This window comes from Physeter macrocephalus, chromosome 4 (assembly GCF_002837175.3).
Source record: "Physeter macrocephalus isolate SW-GA chromosome 4, ASM283717v5, whole genome shotgun sequence".
NCBI lineage: Eukaryota > Metazoa > Chordata > Mammalia > Artiodactyla > Physeteridae > Physeter > Physeter macrocephalus.
In genome coordinates, this window is record NC_041217.1 from 18100152 (window position 1) to 18119805 (window position 19654).

At 35.4% G+C, this 19654-nt stretch overlaps 1 protein-coding gene across 1 annotated transcript in view; it reads left to right on the top strand.

Annotated features, from left to right (window-relative positions):
* Positions 1–19654, top strand: part of LYPLAL1 (lysophospholipase like 1) — a 90339-nt gene that overhangs the window by 61937 nt on the left and 8748 nt on the right. Inside the window, exon 6 of the mRNA XM_028488342.1 lies at positions 13636–13740. Coding sequence (XP_028344143.1) covers positions 13636–13740 — 105 coding nt within the window. The remainder of the gene's footprint in view (positions 1–13635; positions 13741–19654) is intronic.

Here is a 19654-nt window from a genome sequence, read left to right on the forward strand (position 1 = left end):
AATGGTTAACAAAGATTTTGTCAACACATTGTATTGGGTAATATGATACTAAGCTTCATGGCAGCTTTAGTAATTACAACATATGGCATTCTCAAAGCAGCAGTGATGTCTTCATTTTGTATAAAGAGTTATATTAGTTATCTTACCGCTGGGTCCAGTTTGATCATAAACTTTCTACTATTCTTATCTCTGTTTTCTCTCTTCTCTTTGTCTGGTTTTCATCTGTTCTTTTTTCAGTTTTCAGCTTAGGCTTCTCTTCTTCCAGGAAGCTTTCTGGGAGCATCGAGGCTGAGTTGGGCTTCCCATAGGTTTTCTCATAGCTCCCTATACTTCCTCTTTTGTTTCCCCTATATTATAATCCCTTGCTTAATAGTCTGTCCCGGCCTAGCCGCTCCCTCCCTGATGTATGCTCTACTAGGGCAGAACTATCTCATTTACCACTTTATCCCCAGCAACTAGCACAGTCCCTGGCACATAAAATTTGTCCAACGTATACTTATTGAATGAATGAAATAATGAGTGAATGAAAAATCAATGAAGAAATGTGTGAATGAGAATCTGTAGACCTGGCTTCTAGACTTGCCATTAACTGTCTGTGTGGCTTTTGGCAAATCACTCACATCTCTCTGTCTTAGTTTCCTCAAGTTTAAAATGAGAGGTGTGGGCAAGATGATTTCTAAAACTTCACAAATCTCAATGTATATGCTTCTGTGATGAACCCTTCAGAATAATCCTTTCTTCAGAGTACCATTTCATGTGCCTGGGGGAAAACTTCAGAAATACTTCATATGCCATGTTGAGGGAGAGTTGCTTCCATAAGCAAATTTGTAGCTAATAACTTAAATATGGAGCATTTGTTTAGCCTTTGAGGCAGAGTCTTTATTGCAGGCTTTGTACATACCATCTGCTGTATAGTGTTGAGACTATCATAGAAAATCAAACAATAGATAATAAAATAAAATAGGACCTTATTTTACCTATACCAGCACAGATACAGAACGACATAAACCTCGTCTTATTTAAAATTTACATTTACCCATTTAAACAATAAACAATATAAAATGACAGAGTATGAAAATGAACATATAATCTCACTACCACTATGCAGATAAATATGTTTTGTCCATTGTCTATATGCATTCAATCAGAAACTAACTAGAAAAGAGAAAGAAGAGAAGAATATGGCAGATGTTGTCTTGGGTATAGAGTGAATGACCTTGAGAACATGTTCAAATCTGTGTAGATTATGTACTGATAAGGGTCTATCCCAGGAAATCTGTACATCAGGAGAAATTTCTTTAATTATCTTTTTATTTATCTGTCTTAACCACTCTGACCCTGGCCCAGCCAAAGAGACTGTCGGATAATAATAGCTAGCATTCATTCAGAGTTTGCTATGTGTCAGGCACTGTGACAGGAAATGTATTATTATCTCTAGTTTACAGATTAGGTAATTATAAAATAAATGTGAGTACTGAGATTCGAATGTGGGCTATATGAAAAAAGACCAAACATATTGTTACTGTGTGTTATCTCTGCCACCTGCTTGGTCTGCTGGTATTTCCAGTATACAACATAGTTCCTGGCACATAGTGAGTGCTCAGTTTATGTTTGCTTAATTAATAAACAAATAAATAGTTAAATAGGTAGGATTCCAGAAGTAGCTGGGGAGCCCAGAAATGTGAAGATAGTCTGGGGAGTTGATCAAGATGACAGTGGAATTCCCTTTATAAAAGAAGCACTATCCTAAGATATAGAGAAAGGATTTTGTCAGAAATATATGTGTGATTCACAATATATGTGTGTGTGTGTGTGTGTGTGTTTTCTTGTGTTAGCATATATAATAGTTTTAAAATGATAACGCCTAAACTTAAAAGTGAAATTTAGGTATTATATTCTAATTTATAGCCAAACTAAATGTGACAGAATATAAACTCCTGACAAGGAAGGATTATAATGGAAATCTTGGCAGTTCCTCAAGTATGCTTCTAGAAATACATCATAATATTTTAACTCTTCATATTTAGGCCTGGAATAAAGTTAAGTTACAGCATTTTCCCTTAAGACATTTAATCCAATAATTATAATTGAATCTGTTTGGCTGCTCATTTTGAAGTGATCATTGAACTTTTCCCTACTCATCAGACACTGATCAATGGATTTGCAAGACTCATTAAGATGAAATATTTTAAACTGGGACAAAGAAAGGATCACAGTATTTCCACTATCATTAAATATTTGTCAAACAATGACTCCAAATGGGAAAAGACAATTTGATTTAGTCTGAAATCTGGAGGTCCTGGTTATAAAACATATGGAAAAATAAAAACTGGATTCTGTAGCATACTGCACTAGCAGTTGTATGTTTGTGTGGTTTTCATAATGCAGTTGTGAAAGAATCACTGCTGGAAGATATTTACAAATATATATATATATATACACACACATATATATATACACATATATATATATGTACATATAATACTAGTTGTACATCTTTCTGGACCTAAGAACAGCAATGTGAGTAAATTAGTGAATTGTACCGTGGAAATAGCTTAAAAAAATAGAATTTATAAATGTGTACATTTTGAAACTACATGTTTTTAAACAAGCGTGAAAAACTCTTAGAATTATCAAGGCATAACTTCAATGAAACTGTCTAGGACATAATGATAGACCTAGGGTTTTACACCATTTTGAAAGATTTTCTACAAGATGCATTGGATTAAAAATGCACAATTATGACCCAAATGCTTAAACTGGGATATCTAGAGATCCTTAAGTCTATTTGCATATGGGCTACTTATCCTTTTTATTTAGAGTTATTTTAAAATACTGTTAAAATATAAATAGCCTTATAATATCAAGATGGAAATTAAGTGGAAATAACATTTTGCTCTCTGATTTTAAATTATGGAAGCCAAATTCCCCAAACTGAGTATTGCAGACCTAAGTTCTTATAAATTCTATTGTTTTCTACTGAAATTCTATTCAATAGTTCAAGTAATATTTATTAGGTACAGAGAGGAAACTATGAGTTGACCGCCAAGAACTTACAAAAATGGATAGTCTTATCTGGTATAAGCAGGAAATATGTATTAACAAGGCCCCTGTGAAGCAAAGTGAAAGTGGGAAGTTATTTCTTAATTCTCAGTATATGACTTTGTATGATCATGGTTCCTTCTTAGTAATACTTGCTTTTTTTCATCGATGCTTTGCATATACTGCAGTGTTATTTGTATTCTATTCAGAGAATGAGATAGATTTAAATTGGAAAAGCTGTCACAAACTTGAAATTTGAAGTCATATCCACTTTTTTTTTTTAGATATTATTACTAGACAGTAAAGATTATGCTTAAAGCAACAGTAGCTTTCAAAAACCCTATAAGTGAAACTTGCTCATCTGTTTCCTAATCACTAGAGTAAGATTCCATTGTAAAGAAATACCTTTCTTCCAAAGGAAGACTTGCTCTACAAAATATCAGCTGAGGTTGACTTCTTGGTCCATGCAGTGTGGAGTTTATAAAATTCAAACATGCTTATAAAAACCAATTCAATACTCATTTGAGGCACACTGTGGGAAAAATGTATATACTAAAACTCTAAGAGCTGCCATTGTCTCTGATACTCTTAGATGATATTTCTCTTATATTTTCTTTCTTGTTCATGGATAAACTCATTTACATGAAAAAGCTTAATTTTGAAAATTGTTGCACATATTTCTTGTAGAAAACTTAGAAAGTACATAGAACTTTAAGAAATAAAAAGCAAAAACAAAAATAAACAAACACTACTCAGAGATAACAACAACAAAAATATCTGCTCAGATGGGCTTAGATGTTTCCAACTCTGTTCTTTCTTCCTGTGCATACAAGAAGACTTCATTACCCTTATGGAATATGGGCACAAATGGTGTTTATCATCTCTAGGCCTGGTCCTTAAAATGTCCCATGGGATCTTCTATGATGTTTTTCCTGTTTACATGACTAGAAGTGAAAATAGCCATGATGGCAAAGCCACAGGATAGAAGGATCCCTTATCCCTGACTACCCACTTGGAGGAAAACAACCAGAGAACTCATCCAACCTACATAAGACTGAGACATGAGTGAGAAGCACAGTTTTATTGTATTATCCGTTGAGATTTGGAGATGGTTTGTTATGACAGCATGTGCTTCCACTCTTTCTTTTTCTGAATGGGAGATTTAATTATGGTTTATCTGTCCTTGCTCCATAGCTGTACATTGTTTGAGGGCACTTAGTCCCCACAACATTGACCCCCAATGAGTTTCTCTGTAAGAATTACTAGAGAATAATACTCTAGGAAAAAATATACAACCAAGAAGAAAAAGAGGGATACAAAAAAAGTGAGGAAATAAACTGGTAAGCATTTGTTATTAAAACTAATTAAGTATATTTATAAAAATAAATTAATACAGTTCTAGAACTAAAATCTCATGATACTCACAAGATATTTGGAGATGCACAAGCAGCAGTGGAAATTAAAAGAGAGTTTGGCAGAGCTTTTTGTTGTTGTTGTTGTCGTCGCATTGACAGTTTTTCTCAGCCAGATCTGCAGTTTGGGGCTTTAAACTGTTAAAGCATCCCAGTCCTGTGTAGACTACAGAGCACCAGTGTGTATTAAACCAGGCATCTGCAGGTTGTGCTAAATCAACTGTCTTACATTTTAGTCCCCTCTATACTGCAGTCAAGGACAGGGAAGAGAATTGGTGGGAGAGACTGCTAGCCTCTTGGATTCGCATAGCTTGATCACAGGTTTTATGTTCCCTAAACATGTGGTCTCAATATGGCCTTACATTCATTAATTACATAAGTTCTGATCATGGCTTCAGATTCCAGAGGGCCAGACATTGGCTTCATCCACTGCAATATACTGAATGTTTAAATCTCCCCCACATTCGTATGTTGGAGACTTCATCCTCAGTGTGATGGTATTTGGAGGTGGAGCCTTTGGGAGATAATTATGTTTAGATGAGGTCATGAGGGTGGAGCAGAATGATGGAATTAGTGCCCTTATAAGAGAAAGAAGCCAGACCCCCTCCCTGTCTGTCATGTGAGAATACAGTAAGAAGGCAGCCAGCCATCTACAAGCCAGGAAGAGATTCCTCACCAGAACCTGATGGTGCTATCACTCTGATCTTGGACTTTCAGCCTCCAGAACAGTGAGAAATTAATTTCTGTTGTTTAAGCCACCTATGGCTTAAATTATGCAATTTTTTACAGCAGCCCGAGCTGACTAAGACAACCATCAAAAAGGTGATGGACGTTATAAACAAAAGAAATGGAAATGCTTTATTTTTCAGAAATGAAGTAAAGAAACAACACAATTAAATATTTGCAAACCCAAAAGCAAAGGAGAAAATGTAAAAGAACTATATCTGGAACACTGTCTCCAGGAATCAATTGTGATCAGAAAATGAATGAGGAATTAGGGTGTTTTGAGGTATATGTTTTAACCTTAATATCAGAAGGGAAAAAAGGAGTAGTAAGAATGAAAGCAAGAAGAAGACCAGGTTTATTAAGCTGAAGGAAGATAGGGATTTCCTTAGAAATGTTGAGATTTTAGGCAGACTGATCAGATAAGACAAAGAGAATGAGATCTAATAGGAAAGGCTAGAATTTTGGAAAAGGAAAAGCTACCCATGTGTAGCTACTTTAAAATAAAATGATGTAGAGAGGAGGAAGAGGTTTTTCCTTTCTCTGACCAGGCTCAAAGAAATCTCCCAGAGGTAGGCAGTCAAGACCTCAGAGAGCAGACTGAAATAGTCCCCCCAGAGGAACCATCATTAGGAAACTATTGACATGGATGATTTCAAAGTTACTGGTAGAGTCAGTAAGTGCGATTGGAAAATCAGCCCTTGAAGACTGAGCATTAATTACTAGGTGACCTTTGTAGTGACGCTGATACAGTGAGTGGGCGATACGGTTATTGCCTATGCTATGAGGAAGCACGTCCAATAAGAAATATAAAGGAAGACACAGGGAAGTTAAAATTCCTGAAGGAGAACCAGGTAGGACAATGGTTCATAGAGTGGCTCTGGGTTAGATGTTGGCCTGGTAAGAGAATTACCCAACTCCTGCCATATAAGATAGCATAAGTTATTTAAGACCTGAAAAATTTCTAAGGTGAAGGAGGGATTCTGCTTTGTGGAGCACAAGGTGGAGGTGTAGTGCCTAATGAGAGAAACAGGCCTCAAAGCATCAGTAGCTCTTTCAGTGAGGAATATGCCAAAGGGGCCCCTCAGGTCTTAAGAGGCCTATTTGCCATGAATTTATCACTCACTCATTCATTCATTCAAGTTTAAATGTTTAGGAGAGCTCATCTTCAGTATCATATTACAGTTTCAGCATTACAGGATATAAAGGAGGAATGAAGTTACAACTTAGAAGCATCTGAAGACACCGGGTAGAGAAGATTAGCATCTCAGGATATATTAGACTGCTCAGCTTCTGGAGTCCTAAAGGAACTTCATCCATTGTGAGCTACAGTTGTTGAAGGAAGAGCTCTACCAAGACATTGAGTGGACAATGATAAATTGGAGAGGATGGTTTTCAGATCTCAGTGATTGTGAACTTACATTTTACTGCAGTTTAATTCAGAACAAGGGAATTTTTACCTTAATTATTCACTTATTTGATAATGAAAGGGACTCTTTAATTAAATTGGAGGCCCCCTATGTTGATTCACTATTTACAACTGGAGAATCTGGATTATGTCATTTTATTTTTGCATTTGTTCTGGTAAATTTTATTGAAGTACATGTGTCTACATGATTTGAAATAGGAAGTAGAGTAAGGAGAGAACTTGTATCCTAGGATAGAACCAGCCTTGGAGTTGACTCGATTAGTATAAAATTTGAGCCATTTCGGCACCTTATGATGACATAATTTAAACTGTACACTCTGGATTGAGGCGGATAAACAAAAGAGGGGTTAAGCCTTGATGAGGAGAGAAGCTGAACTATCCTGAGGGAATATCCTCTATGTGTGCATGGTTGGGAGTTCCGGGAAGGGGAGGGGAGGCAGCGAGCCATACCTCTGGTTTAATTTAAATTTAATGGTTAAGAAGCAAAGATGCTGGGCATATACCCGGAGGAAACCGTAATTCAAAAAGATACATGCACCCCAGTGTTCATTGTAGCACGATTTACAATAGCCAGTACATGGAAGCACCCTAAATGTCCATTGATGGAGGAGGGGATAAAGAAGATGTGGTGCATATGTACAATGGAATATTACTCAGCCATAGAACAGAATGAAATAATGCCATTTGCAGCAACATGGATGAACCTAGAGACTGCCATACTGAGTGAAGTAAGTCAGACAAAGACAAATATCATATATTGCTTATATGTGGAGTCTAAAGAAAAGGGTACAAATGAACTTACTTACAAAACAGAAATAGAGTCATGGATGTAGAAAACAAACTTATGGTTACCAGGGGATAAGTGGGGGCAGGGATGAATTGGGAGATTGGGATTGACATATACACACTACTATATATAAAATAGATAACTAATAAGAACCTGCTGTATAGCACAGGGAACTCTACTCAATACTCTGTAATGTCCTATATGGGAAAAGAATCTAAAAAAACCAAAACAAAACAAAGAGTGGATATATTTGTATGTATAACTGATTCACTTTGCTGTATACCTGAAACTAACATAACATTGTAAATCAACTATACTCCAATAAAAATTTATAAAAAGTTAAAAAAAAAAAAAAGCTAAGGTGCTGGAGGATATTAGGAGAGCACTGCTTTTTGCCTTGCCTCCCGGTTCTCTAAAAAACTTCTGCCAGCATAGCAGGCCCAGCTGCTTGCCCCGCCTCTCACTTGCTCCAAGAGAGAATTGAGTTATCTGATTGGTAGATGGAGCCCATGGTTCATATTTCTCAGTTGAGTAGAACTGATCCAAAGACGGCAATGAGAGATGAATGAGACAGAGGAATTCTATTCTCTAGCTCTGAATGTTCCTGTAGGCAGGCTGGCCCAAGGTCCAGATTTGAAATGGAGAAGGAAGACCCTTTCATGAACAGATCTAAAGTCATGTTATCCAATTGGCTTTATCAGTAATACAGCTGACATGTTCATCTCCATCTGGGTCTAGTTTCTCAAATGTATCTGAACATGCGAAGAGAGGAAAAGGATATTGTTTACTGCTTCCCTGAACATCGACACTCCTCCCTATGCATGCTGTGTTATTCACACAGTTTGCTCGTGAGATTACTGAAGGGGAAGCTGGGGAATAGATCTGGTCATCTGTTAATTACTTATTCTTCATTTATATTTCTTTGATAAAGAAATCTAAGGAGAGAACCAACAGGTTAGGCAAGGCTTTGTGTGATCCAAAGATTTGAAAATTGTGCTCGGGCGGGAGGTTAGTTACAATGTAACTTTGCTAAAGTGAGGAGACAAAAGGGGCCTCCAGCAAAGAGCTCTTTATACCTCTGCATCCTGTGTTGTTGCCCCAGCTTGGAGTGACTGACACCAGAACTTCCTCCCTTTATGACAAACAAATGCCTAACTTATGAGTAGATTTAACCCAAATTTCCATTTTCCAGAAAGTAAAGGAACAACATGTAGTAGAAAAGCCAGAAACTTAAGATTAGAACTCTAGGTTCATCATGACTTGAATATGAGCACAAGAAACCTTCTTCTCTGAACGTGTTTTCTCTCTGGCAGGACTATCTTGAGTATTAAATTAGGCCTATTAAAAAAAGCACCTAATACTATGTCCAGTACAGGAGTTGTTCAATGATAGATTATTTTTGCTAGTATTGGTAATGGCTTATTAAGCAAAAGCAAATTTTTGAGATAATGTGTCACCATTTCTAGTACATGATAATCAATAAATATTCTTCATTGAAGTATGGTTACTGTACAATATTATATAAATGACAGGCGTACAATATAGTGATTCACAATTTTTAAAGGTTATACTCCATTTATAGTCACTATAAAATATTGGCTATATTCCCCATGTTGTACAACATATCCTTGGAGCTGATTTTATACCTAATAGTGCCAACTACAAATTGGCACTTGCCATCTACCTCTGTAAGGATTAAATCATGACCCACTGCAGTTGCTGACCTTCAGCACCCCCCTGCAAGGAGTTCAGGGTGGAGATCAGGAATAAGGCCCTCTGTGCTCTGGGAAAAACTGGCAGAGCAGGTCTTCAGATAGCTAGATATTTTCAGGAGAAGATTTTATGAGCCCAGTTCTTGCATCTCCTCATATCTAGAAAAGCACTAAAATCCTTCATGGTGACGTCTGTTCCTTGTGACTAGCAGTAACCTTCGCGAGACTAGCAGCAACCTTCTGCAAAATCTACGTGCCTGATTGCGTGGACTCCCCCTTCACCCAAATCACATACATACTGACCTTCCCCGCTACCTCTTTGGAGCAGTTTCTCAGAGCTATCTGAAATGCTGTCTCCTGGTCTATAAGCCTCATTCGCCCCCAGTAAAACTTAATACTCTTACGTTGTGCATTTTTCTGTAGACAATAGTGTGTACCTCTTACTCCCCTATATTGCCCCTCCCCTTTCCCTCTCCCGACCGGTAACCACTAGTCTGTTCTCTGTATCTGTGAATCTGCTTCTTTTTTGTTCTATTCACTGGTTTCTTGTATTTTTTAGATTCCACATATAAGTGATATCATACACAATTTGTCTTCCTCTGTCTGGATAGTTAATATTAATTCCTTTTAGTTCAGACTTTGCCCCTGAAGAATGAGTAATAGTATCCAAACTAAAGAAGTTTTGCTTTATTTTTTAAATAGAAAAGTGCAATGTAAAAATCTTATAAAGAAACATCTGTCAAATGAAATTCATAAGTTTCCCTACTTGGGAAAGTTCTCATTTGTGCCCTGTTATTTATGGTGCAGGTTTAAGATCATGTTGGGTGGCCCAGCTGTTCCTCCTGTGCATTAGGAATGTGAGGCACTTCTTAAATCCAAGAGCAATAGCTCTTTCCCTTATGATCCAGCTCAGAAGATGTTAGAGTCAGTTGGACCAAAAGTTGAGTAGGGCCATAAACCAAAGCTGGGCTTTTCTTCTTCCAGTTTGCATGCTTTCTGTGGTTTATAATGTGATTGGTAACCAGGAAAGCTCAATATAACCAGCTCATTGCATCTGGGTTAAAATGTATGCAAAATTATAAACACTGGCAGCAGCCTCAGCTGAGGAGAGGCACTATGTTTATTCAAGAATATGGCATGATAGTAATCCAGCTCCTGGCGTATGATTCATTTCTTAAGGCCAAAAATCAAATGACCCACATTAGAAGTCTTTTATGAAAGCCTCAGGCATGTAGTGCTTATTTGAGTTTTAGGAGAAAATCACAAGAAATGTTGGTGAGTAAAGGGGGAAAGTGCAGAGAGGGTTAAAAAAAACTTGTTAACATGAAATCAATTTCAGAGACTTTTTAATCTTTGGAAAGGTGATTATTACTGGACCAAATGATAGTCCCTCTGTAAAGAAAACACTCTACCACTTCTCAAAGTATTTCTTAATATGCATCTAAAGTTTCATTGTTAAAGAGTCAAATTTTCCAAATTTCTTTTTCTCTGGAAAAGTATTACTTCATGGTTCCCAAGTTTCCAATCACTTAACATATGAAACATTGACGTTTAAGCGTCAAATGCTCCAAGTGAAAAGCATCTGTTTGATGTCGGCAAGGTCTCTGACAAATTCAGTGTTAAAAGGCTCCTTGAGCTGCTCTTTGAAAATATATCACTTTATAATAAATCTCTGGGCTCTGACATTCTCAGTGATGAGGTCTGCTTTTATAGACTTAGGCAGGAGGATCTGTTTCCCACACCTGGCTCTCCGTGAGATGAGAGTGGCAAGTTTTAAAATCCAAATTAACATACAGCTTCAGGTGTAGGTGCTGACCTAAGCGGCTTTATTTTTTTTACATCCAGAACAAATATTCTCAGAAGAAGACACCAAATTGTAAAAGATGCAAGGAACAAAGGCTGTGGAAATATTGTGACAGTTGCTGAGGCCGTGTCATCACGGCTTATGGATTTTGAGATAGTTGGTACAATTGTTTCAGCCACCGTGGGGACTGGTTGATTTGCACAGAGAATGCGTTCCATGTAGAATGTTCTCTTTCATAGTTGCTTCAGAGCGTGAAAGCTATAGTGAAAATGGATATCTTTCTCGACATGGAGGAGTATTGTAATGATAAATTAGACACCTAAAAGTAGCACACATCTTTTAAAAAATTGCATTATATGTTCACTATATAACCTTTATATACCATAGATAAACAAAAAGGAAGTGAATTTAACCATCTAGAAATAACCACTTTTGGCATACATTGATTTCTCTTACATAACATGGACTCCATGTTATTTTTTAATATTGTTTAAGATAGTGGTTTCGTCACATAATATGTTTGGACCATCATTCAATCAATCTATTTCTCTCTCTCCCTCTCGCACTTTCTGTAGTGTGTGTGTTTATATTCATTTTAATGATTAGATAATGTTCCATTATATGGATGGATACCATCTCTTTCTAAAAGAAAGGCCAGAGCTGTCTTCCCTGCACTGCTTTCAGCAACCAAAATCTAATAAACCACAGCAGAAATTGACACAACATTGTAAATCAACTATACTTTCATAAAATAAATCATATTTTTAAAAAAATCTAATGAGTCAGCAAATTGCACCACAAATCACGAGCCAGACTGGGCTAGAGGCTGGTGCTGGGCATTTTATTTTTGAATGTTAAATAAAAAATTTTAATTAAAAAAAAAGAAACCATCACCCAGCCAAATAACTAGATGATCACCAATGATTTATGTAGACCCTCAAGCTTCTCTCCTATTTTATTTCCTTTCCCTCCCACCAAAAGAAACCACTATCATTAAGTTTCTGGGTTTCTATCATTCTCTTCCTTTTTAAAAAACAAACTATACACACACACACACACATGCATGAGAGGGTACAATATGTGACCTATTTTCTCTGCTATTTGGCCTTTGTAAAAATAGGATCATCTTGTTTGTGGCTTTCTTTATCCCTTAGCATTATGAATGTTTTAGGATTCATCCATATTACTGAATGTAATTAATTCCTGTGTAATATTCCACAGTGTTGAAATATTCCTATTTATCCATTCTAATGTTGATGGACATTTGTGTTGTTAGGAATGTGTGTGTGTGTGTGTGTGTGTGTGTGTGTGTTGCTCTTATAAACACCACCGATGTGAATATTCTTGTGCATGTGTCCTGACACATGTGCAAAAACATCAAGGAATGAAAATACTGGGTCATAGATTATGCTAATATTTGGCTGTACGATAAAATGTCAAATTACTTTCCAAAGTGGATTGTGCCAATTATGCTCCCACCCAAAGTACACAAAAGTGCATGAAAGTACTAGTTGCTCCATATTCTTGACATGGAGGAGTATTACAATGATACTGCTCATATCTTTTATTCATTTTCCACTGGGTTTTTTCTTTTGTTTATTTAATTGCAGGAATTTAAAATAACACATTCTGAGTTTGTTGCTAAATAAATGAGTGGCTAATATTTTCTTCCATTCTCTGTCCTACCATTTTACTCTGTGTGGTGCCTTTTGATGAATAGAAACTCTTTGATTTTAATTTAGTCCAATTTAAAAATTTTCCCCTTCATGGCTAGCACCTGTTGTGTAATACCACCTGTGTTTAAGAAATATTTTTGCTTACTCCAAATTCACAAAGATATTTTCCTATGTTTATTTCCAGAAGTAAACCAGTTAGACCTGTGTTTTGTTTAAAACTGATTTTTGTGTATGGTGTGATAGAACTCAAGACTCACTTTTTTTCCATATGGGTATTCAATTTACATAATCCCATCAACTGAAGTAACTATTATTTCCTCCCACACTGCCGTTTTATCTTTGTTATACTCTGGTGACCATACATATGTGAGCTTGTTTCTTTCCCTCTGTTCCGCTGGCCTCTTCTTACAGTGCCTCAAAGTATTAATTATTATCATTTTATAATAGGACTTGAGGTCTGGTAGCATAAGTCTTCCAGTTTTTATTTCTTCTTAAAGATGGACTTGACTATTATAAGTCCCCTGGATTTCCTTATAAACTTTAGAATCAGGATGTCAATATCCAAAAAAAAAATTGACATTTTGATTGAAACTTTATTGAAAGTATAGATCAATTTGGGGAGAATCGACACCATTACAATGACTTTTACTATATATGAACATGTTATATATCATTCCATTTATTTAGGATAATTTTAATTTCTCTCAATAATGTTTCTGGTTTCTTTCATTGTTTTTGGCTTTTAATGTAGAGGTAATGTACATCTTTTACTATGTTTATTATATGTGCTGTTTGTTGCTGCTCTTGTAAATGTAGTTTTAAAATTTACTTTTCTATTAGTTTATTCTAGTGTATAGAAATATAATTTGTTGTTTTTATCAATCTGGGATGCAGCAAACTAGCTAAATTCACTTATTAATTCTAATAGTTTGGCTGTAAATCATTTGGCTTTTCTATGTTTAAAATCATTTTATCTGCAAAAATTGCAATTGTATTTCTTCCTCTCTAATTCTTATGCCTTTCTTTTCTTTTTCTTGCCTTGTTGCAAAGAGGAGGACCTCTATTCCAATGCTGAATAAAAGTAACAAGAGTGGACAACCTTGTTTCCATTCCCAACATCGGGAAATCTTTCAACAAATCACAACTAAATATAATGTAGGTATTTTGTAGATACCTTTCATCAGATTAAGGAAGTTTCCTTCTATTCTTAGATTTTGAGTGTTTATCTTGAATGGATATTGAATTTTATTTTTCTGTAACTATAAAGATGATGAAGATAAAAGAAAATCCACATGATTTTTCTCGCCTTTTCTCTTCATGTGATAGATCACATTGATTGAGTTTTGAATTTTGAACCCCATTTGGTCATGATGCTCTATTCCTTTTATGTATTGCTGGATTTTGTATGTTAATATTTTGTTTAGAATTTTTTTATCTCTGTTCCTAAGATAAATTTGCCTGTAATTTTCCTATTTGTAATGTTCTTATCAGGTTTTTCTATCAAAGTTTAATTACATTATAAAATAAGTTAGGAAGTGTTCCTTTTTTCCTATTCTCTAGAAGAGTTTTTATAATATTGGTTTTATTGCTTCCTTAAATGTTTGGGAGAATTCACAAGTGAAACTATCTGGGCTTAGAGTTTTCTTTTCGTGGAGATTATTTAATATTATTTAAATATTTCCGGTTTATTAGCATATAATTATTAATAATTGTCTCACTATGTTTTGAATATCTGTACAAAGCATAGTGATGGCCTCTTTTACTAGAGACTAATTTGAGCCCTTTCTCTCTCTCTCTCTCTCTCTCTCTCCCTGCTTTTAAAACTGATTGAGACATGCCTTATGGTCCAGCATACTGTTGACTTTAATAAATGTTCTATGTGCACTGCAAACAAATGTGTATTTTGTTATTAGTTACTCATTTATCCATTAGATCAAGTTTCTTAATTGTTTTTTCAGATGTTCTATATATTTGCTAATATTTTTATTTGATCTGCTTGTTCTACTTTATCTTTTTAAAAATTATATTAAAGCATTTAAAGATGAAGTATTTTTTACATTTCACTTCCTCTCTATTAGATTAAAAATTATGTATTATTTCACTATTTTTAATGATTACTCTAGACAATGCAATATGTATCCTTGACTTATTACAACTTTAATGTGGATTAATCCTTTTGCCATTTCCCACACAATGCAAAAACTTTAGGGCCCATTTATTTACTCCTCTGACAACACTTTTGCTATTTTTAAACTGTATTTCCATTCTATATGCATTTTAAGCTCTACAAGGCATTATTATTATCATCATTATTTAATACAGTCAGTATTTATTAAGATGTACATATTTACCCTTTTAATTGCTCTTCACCTCTTCCCGAATTTCCATGTGTCGATCCAGAATAAGCTTTCTTCTACCTAAAGACATTTTAAATTTTTTTTCTTATTTATTTTTTTCTTCTTTTTATTAAAGAAAAATTGATTTACAATGGTACATAAGTTTCAGGTATACAACATACTGATTCAATAATTTTTTTTAGATTATACTCCATTTAAAGTTATTATAAAATATTGGCTATATTTTCTGTGCTGTACGTTATATCCTTGTATTTTATTTATTTTATGCATAGTATTTTGTACCTCTTAATCCCCTACCCCTATCTTGCCCCTCCCTCCTTCCCTCTCCCCACTGGTAACCACTAGTTTATTCTCCATATCTGACTCTGTTTCTGTTTTGTTATAATCATTTGTCTTATTTTTTAGATTCCACAGTGTTAATATATAGTATTTGTCTTTCTCTGTCTGACTTATTTCACTAAGCATGATACTCTCCATGACCATCCATGTTATTGAAAATGGCAAAATTTCATTCTTTTTCATAGCTGAGTAACATTCAGTTGTATACATGTACCACATCTTCTTTATCCATTTATCTCCCTTTTTTTCAACATCTTTATTGGAGTATAATTGCTTTACAATGGTGTGTTAGTTTCTGCTGTATAACGAAGTGAATCAGCTATATGTATACATATATCCCCATATCTCCTCCCTCTTGCGTCTCACTCCCACATTCCCTATCCCACCCCTCTTGGTGGTAACAAAGCACTGACCTGATCTCCCTGTGCTATGTGGCTGCTTCCCACTAGCTATCTATTTTACATTTGGTAGTGTATATATGTCAGTGCTACTCTCTCACTTCGTCCCAGCTTACCCTTCCCCCATGTCCTCAAGTCCATTCTCTACGTCTGCATCTTTATTCCTGTCCTGCCCCTAGGTTCATCAGAACCGTTTTTTTTTTTTTAAGATGCCATATGTATGTGTTAGCATATGGAATTTTCTTTTTCTATTTCTGACTTACTTCACTCTGTATGACAGACTCTAGGTCCATCCACCTTGCTACAAATAACTCAATTTCATTTCTTTGTATGGCTGAGTAATATTCCATTGTATATATGTGCCACATCATCTTTATCCATTCATCTGTTGATGGACACGTAGGTTGCTTCCATGTCCTGGCTATTGCAAATAGTGCTGCAATGAATATTGTGTTACATGACTCTTTTTGAATTATGGTTTTCTCAGGGTATATGCCCAGTAGTGGGATTGCTGGGTCATATGGTAGTTCTATTTTTAGTGTTTTAAGGAACCTCCATACTGTTCTCCATAGTGGCTGTATCAATTTATATTCCCACCAACAGTGCAAGAGGGTTCCCTTTTCTCCACACCCCCTCCATCATTTATTGTTTGTAGATTTTTTGATGATGGCCACTCTGTCCAGTATGAGGTGATGCCTCATTGTAGCTTTGATGTGCATTTCTCTAATAATTAGTGATGTTGAGCATCCTTTCATGTGTTTGTTGACAGTCTGTATATCTTCTCTGGAGAAATGTCTGCTTACATCTTCTGCCCATTTTTGGATTGGGTTGTTTGTTTTTTTGATACTGAGCTGCATGAGCTCCTTACATATTTTGGAGATTAATCCTTTGTCAAGTTGCTTCAGTTGCAAATACTTTCTCCCATTGTGAGGGTTGTCTTTTTGTCTTGTTTGTAGTTTCCTTTGCTGTGAAAAAAACTTTTAAGTGTCATTAGGTCCCATTTGTTTATTTTTGTTTTTATTTCCATTCCTCTAGGATGTGGGTCAAAAAGGATCTTGCTGTGATTTATGTCATAGAGTGTTCTGCCTATGTCTTTTAAGAGTCTTAGAATATCTGGCCTTACTTTTAGGTCTTTAATCCATTTTGAGTTTATTTTTGTGTATGGTGTTAGGGAATGTTCTAATTTCATTCTTTTACATGTAGCTGTCCAGTTTTCCCAGCACCACTTATTGAAGAGACCGTCTTTTCTCCATTGTATATCTTTGCCTCCTTTGTCATAGGTGGGTGGGTGGGTTTATCTCATAGTTCGTTGGGTTTATCTCTGGGCTGTCTACCCTGTTCCATTGATCTATATTTCTGTTTTTGTGCCAGCATCATACTTTCTTGATTAGAGTAGCTTTGTAGTGTAGTCTGAAGAAAGGGAGCCAGATTCCTCCAGCTCCTCTTTTCTTTCTCAAGATTGCTTTGGCTATTCGGGGTCTTTTGTGTTTCCATAGAAATTGTGAGATTTTTTGTTCTAGTTCTTTGAAAAATGCCATTGGTAGTTTGATAGGGATTGCACTGAATCTGTAGATTGCTTTGGGTAGTCAGATTTTTTCATCATTAGTGTATAGGCATGCAAGAGATTTCTCTGCATTAATTTTGTATGCTGCTACTTTACCAGATTCATTGATTAGCTCTAGTAGTTTTCTGGAAGCATGTTTAGGAGTCTCTGAGTATAGTATCATGTCTTCTGCAAAGAGTGACAATTTTACTTCTTCTTTTCTGATTTGGATTCCTTTTATTTCTTTTTCTTCTCTGATTGCTGTGGCTAAAAATTCCAAAACTATGTTGAATAATAGTGATGAGAGTGGGCAACCTTGTCTTTTTCCTGACTTTAGAGGAAATGGTTTCAGATTCTCACCATTGAGAATGATGTTGGCTGTGGGTTTGTCATATATGGCCTTTATTATATTGAGATAGGTTTCCTCTATGCCTACTTTCTGGAGAGATGTTATAAATCATTGTTGAATTTTGTCAAAAGCTTTTACTGCATCCATTGAGATTATCATATGTTTTTTATCCTTCAATTTGTTAATATGGTGTATCACATTGATTTATTTGCATATATTAAAGAATCCTTGCATTCCTGGGATAAATGCCACTTGATCATGGTGTATGATCCTTTTAATGTGCTGTTGGATTCTGTTTTCTAGTATTTTGTTGAGGAATTTTGCATCTATGTTCATCAGTGATATTGGCCTGTTGTTTTCTTTTTGTGTGACATCTTTGTCTGGTTTTGGTATCAGGGGGATGGTGGCCTCTTACAATGAGTTTGGGAGTGTTCCACCCTCTGCTATATTGTGGAAGAGTTTGAGAGGGATAGGTGTTAACTGTTCTCTAAATGTTTGATAGAACTCACCTGTGAAGCCATCTGGTCCTGGGCTTTTGTTTGTTGGAATATTTTTAATCACAGTTTCAATTTCAGTGCTTGTGATTGGCCTGTTTATATTTTCTATTTCTTCCTGGTTCAGTCTCAGAGGTTGTGCTTTTCTAAGAATTTGTCCATTTCTTCCCCATTGTCCAATTTATTGGCATATAGTTGCTTGTAGTAATCTCTCATGATCCTTTGTATTTCTGCAGTCAGTTTTTACCTCTTCTTTTTCATTTCTAATTCTGTTGATTTGAATCTTCTCTGTTTTTTTCTTGATGAGTCTGGCTAATTGTTTATCAATTTTGTTTATCTTCTCAAAGAACCAGCTTTTAGTTTTATTGATCTTTGCTATTGCTTCATTCATTTCTTTTTCATTTATTTCTGATCTGATCTTTATGATTTCTTTCCTTCTGTTAACTTTGGTGTTATTTTGTTCTTCTTTCTCTAATTGCTTTAGGTGTAAGTTTAGGTTGTTTATTTGAGATGTTTCTTGTTTCTTGAGGTAGGATTGTATTGTTACAAAGTTCCCTCTTAGAACTGCTTTTGCCACCTCCCATAGGTTTTGGGTCGTCATGTTTTCATTGTCATTTATTTCTAGGTATGTTTTGATTTCCTCTTTGATTTCTTCAGCGATCTCTTGGTTATTTAGTAGTGTATTGTTTAGCCTCCAAGTTTTGTATTTTTTACAGTTTTTTTCCTGTAATTGATATCTAGTCTTATAGTGTTGTGGTCGGAAAAGATACTTGATATGATTCAATTTTCTTAAATTTACCAAGGCTTGATTTGTGACTGAAGATACGATCTATCCTGGGGAATGTTCCATGAGTCCTTGAGAAGAAAGTGTATTCTGTTGTTTTTGGATGGAATGTCTTATAAATATCAATTAAGTCCATCTTGTTTAATGTGTCATTTAAAGCTTGTGTTTCTTCACTTATTTTCATTTTGGATGATCTGTCCATTGGTGAAAGTGAGGTGTTAAAATTCCCATACTATTATTGTGTTACTGTTGATTTCCCCTTTCATGGCTGTTAGCATATGCCTTATGTATTGAGGTGCTCCTATGTTGGGTGCATAAATATTTACAATTGTTATATCTTCTTGGATTGATCTCTTGATCATTATGTAGTGTCCTTCTTTTTCTCTTGTACTAGTCTTTATTTTAAAGCCTATTTTGTCTTATATGAGAATTGCTACTCCATCTTTCTTTTGATTTCCATTTGCATGGAATACCTTTTTCCATCCCCTCACTTTCAGTCTGTATGTGTTCCTATGTCTGAAGTGGGTCTCTTGTAAACAGCATATATACGGGTCTTGTTTTTGTATCCATTCAGCCAGTCTATGTCTTTTGGTTGGAGCATTTAATTCATTTACATTTAAGGTAGTTATTGACATGTATGTTCCTATTATCATTTTCTTAATTGTTTTGGTATTGTTATTGTAGGTCTTTTCCCTCTCTTGTGTTTCCTGCCTAGAGAAGTTCCTTTAGCATTTGTTGTAGAGCTGGTTTGGTGGTGCTGAATTCTCTTAGCTTTTGCTTATCTGTAAAGTTTTCAATCTCTCCA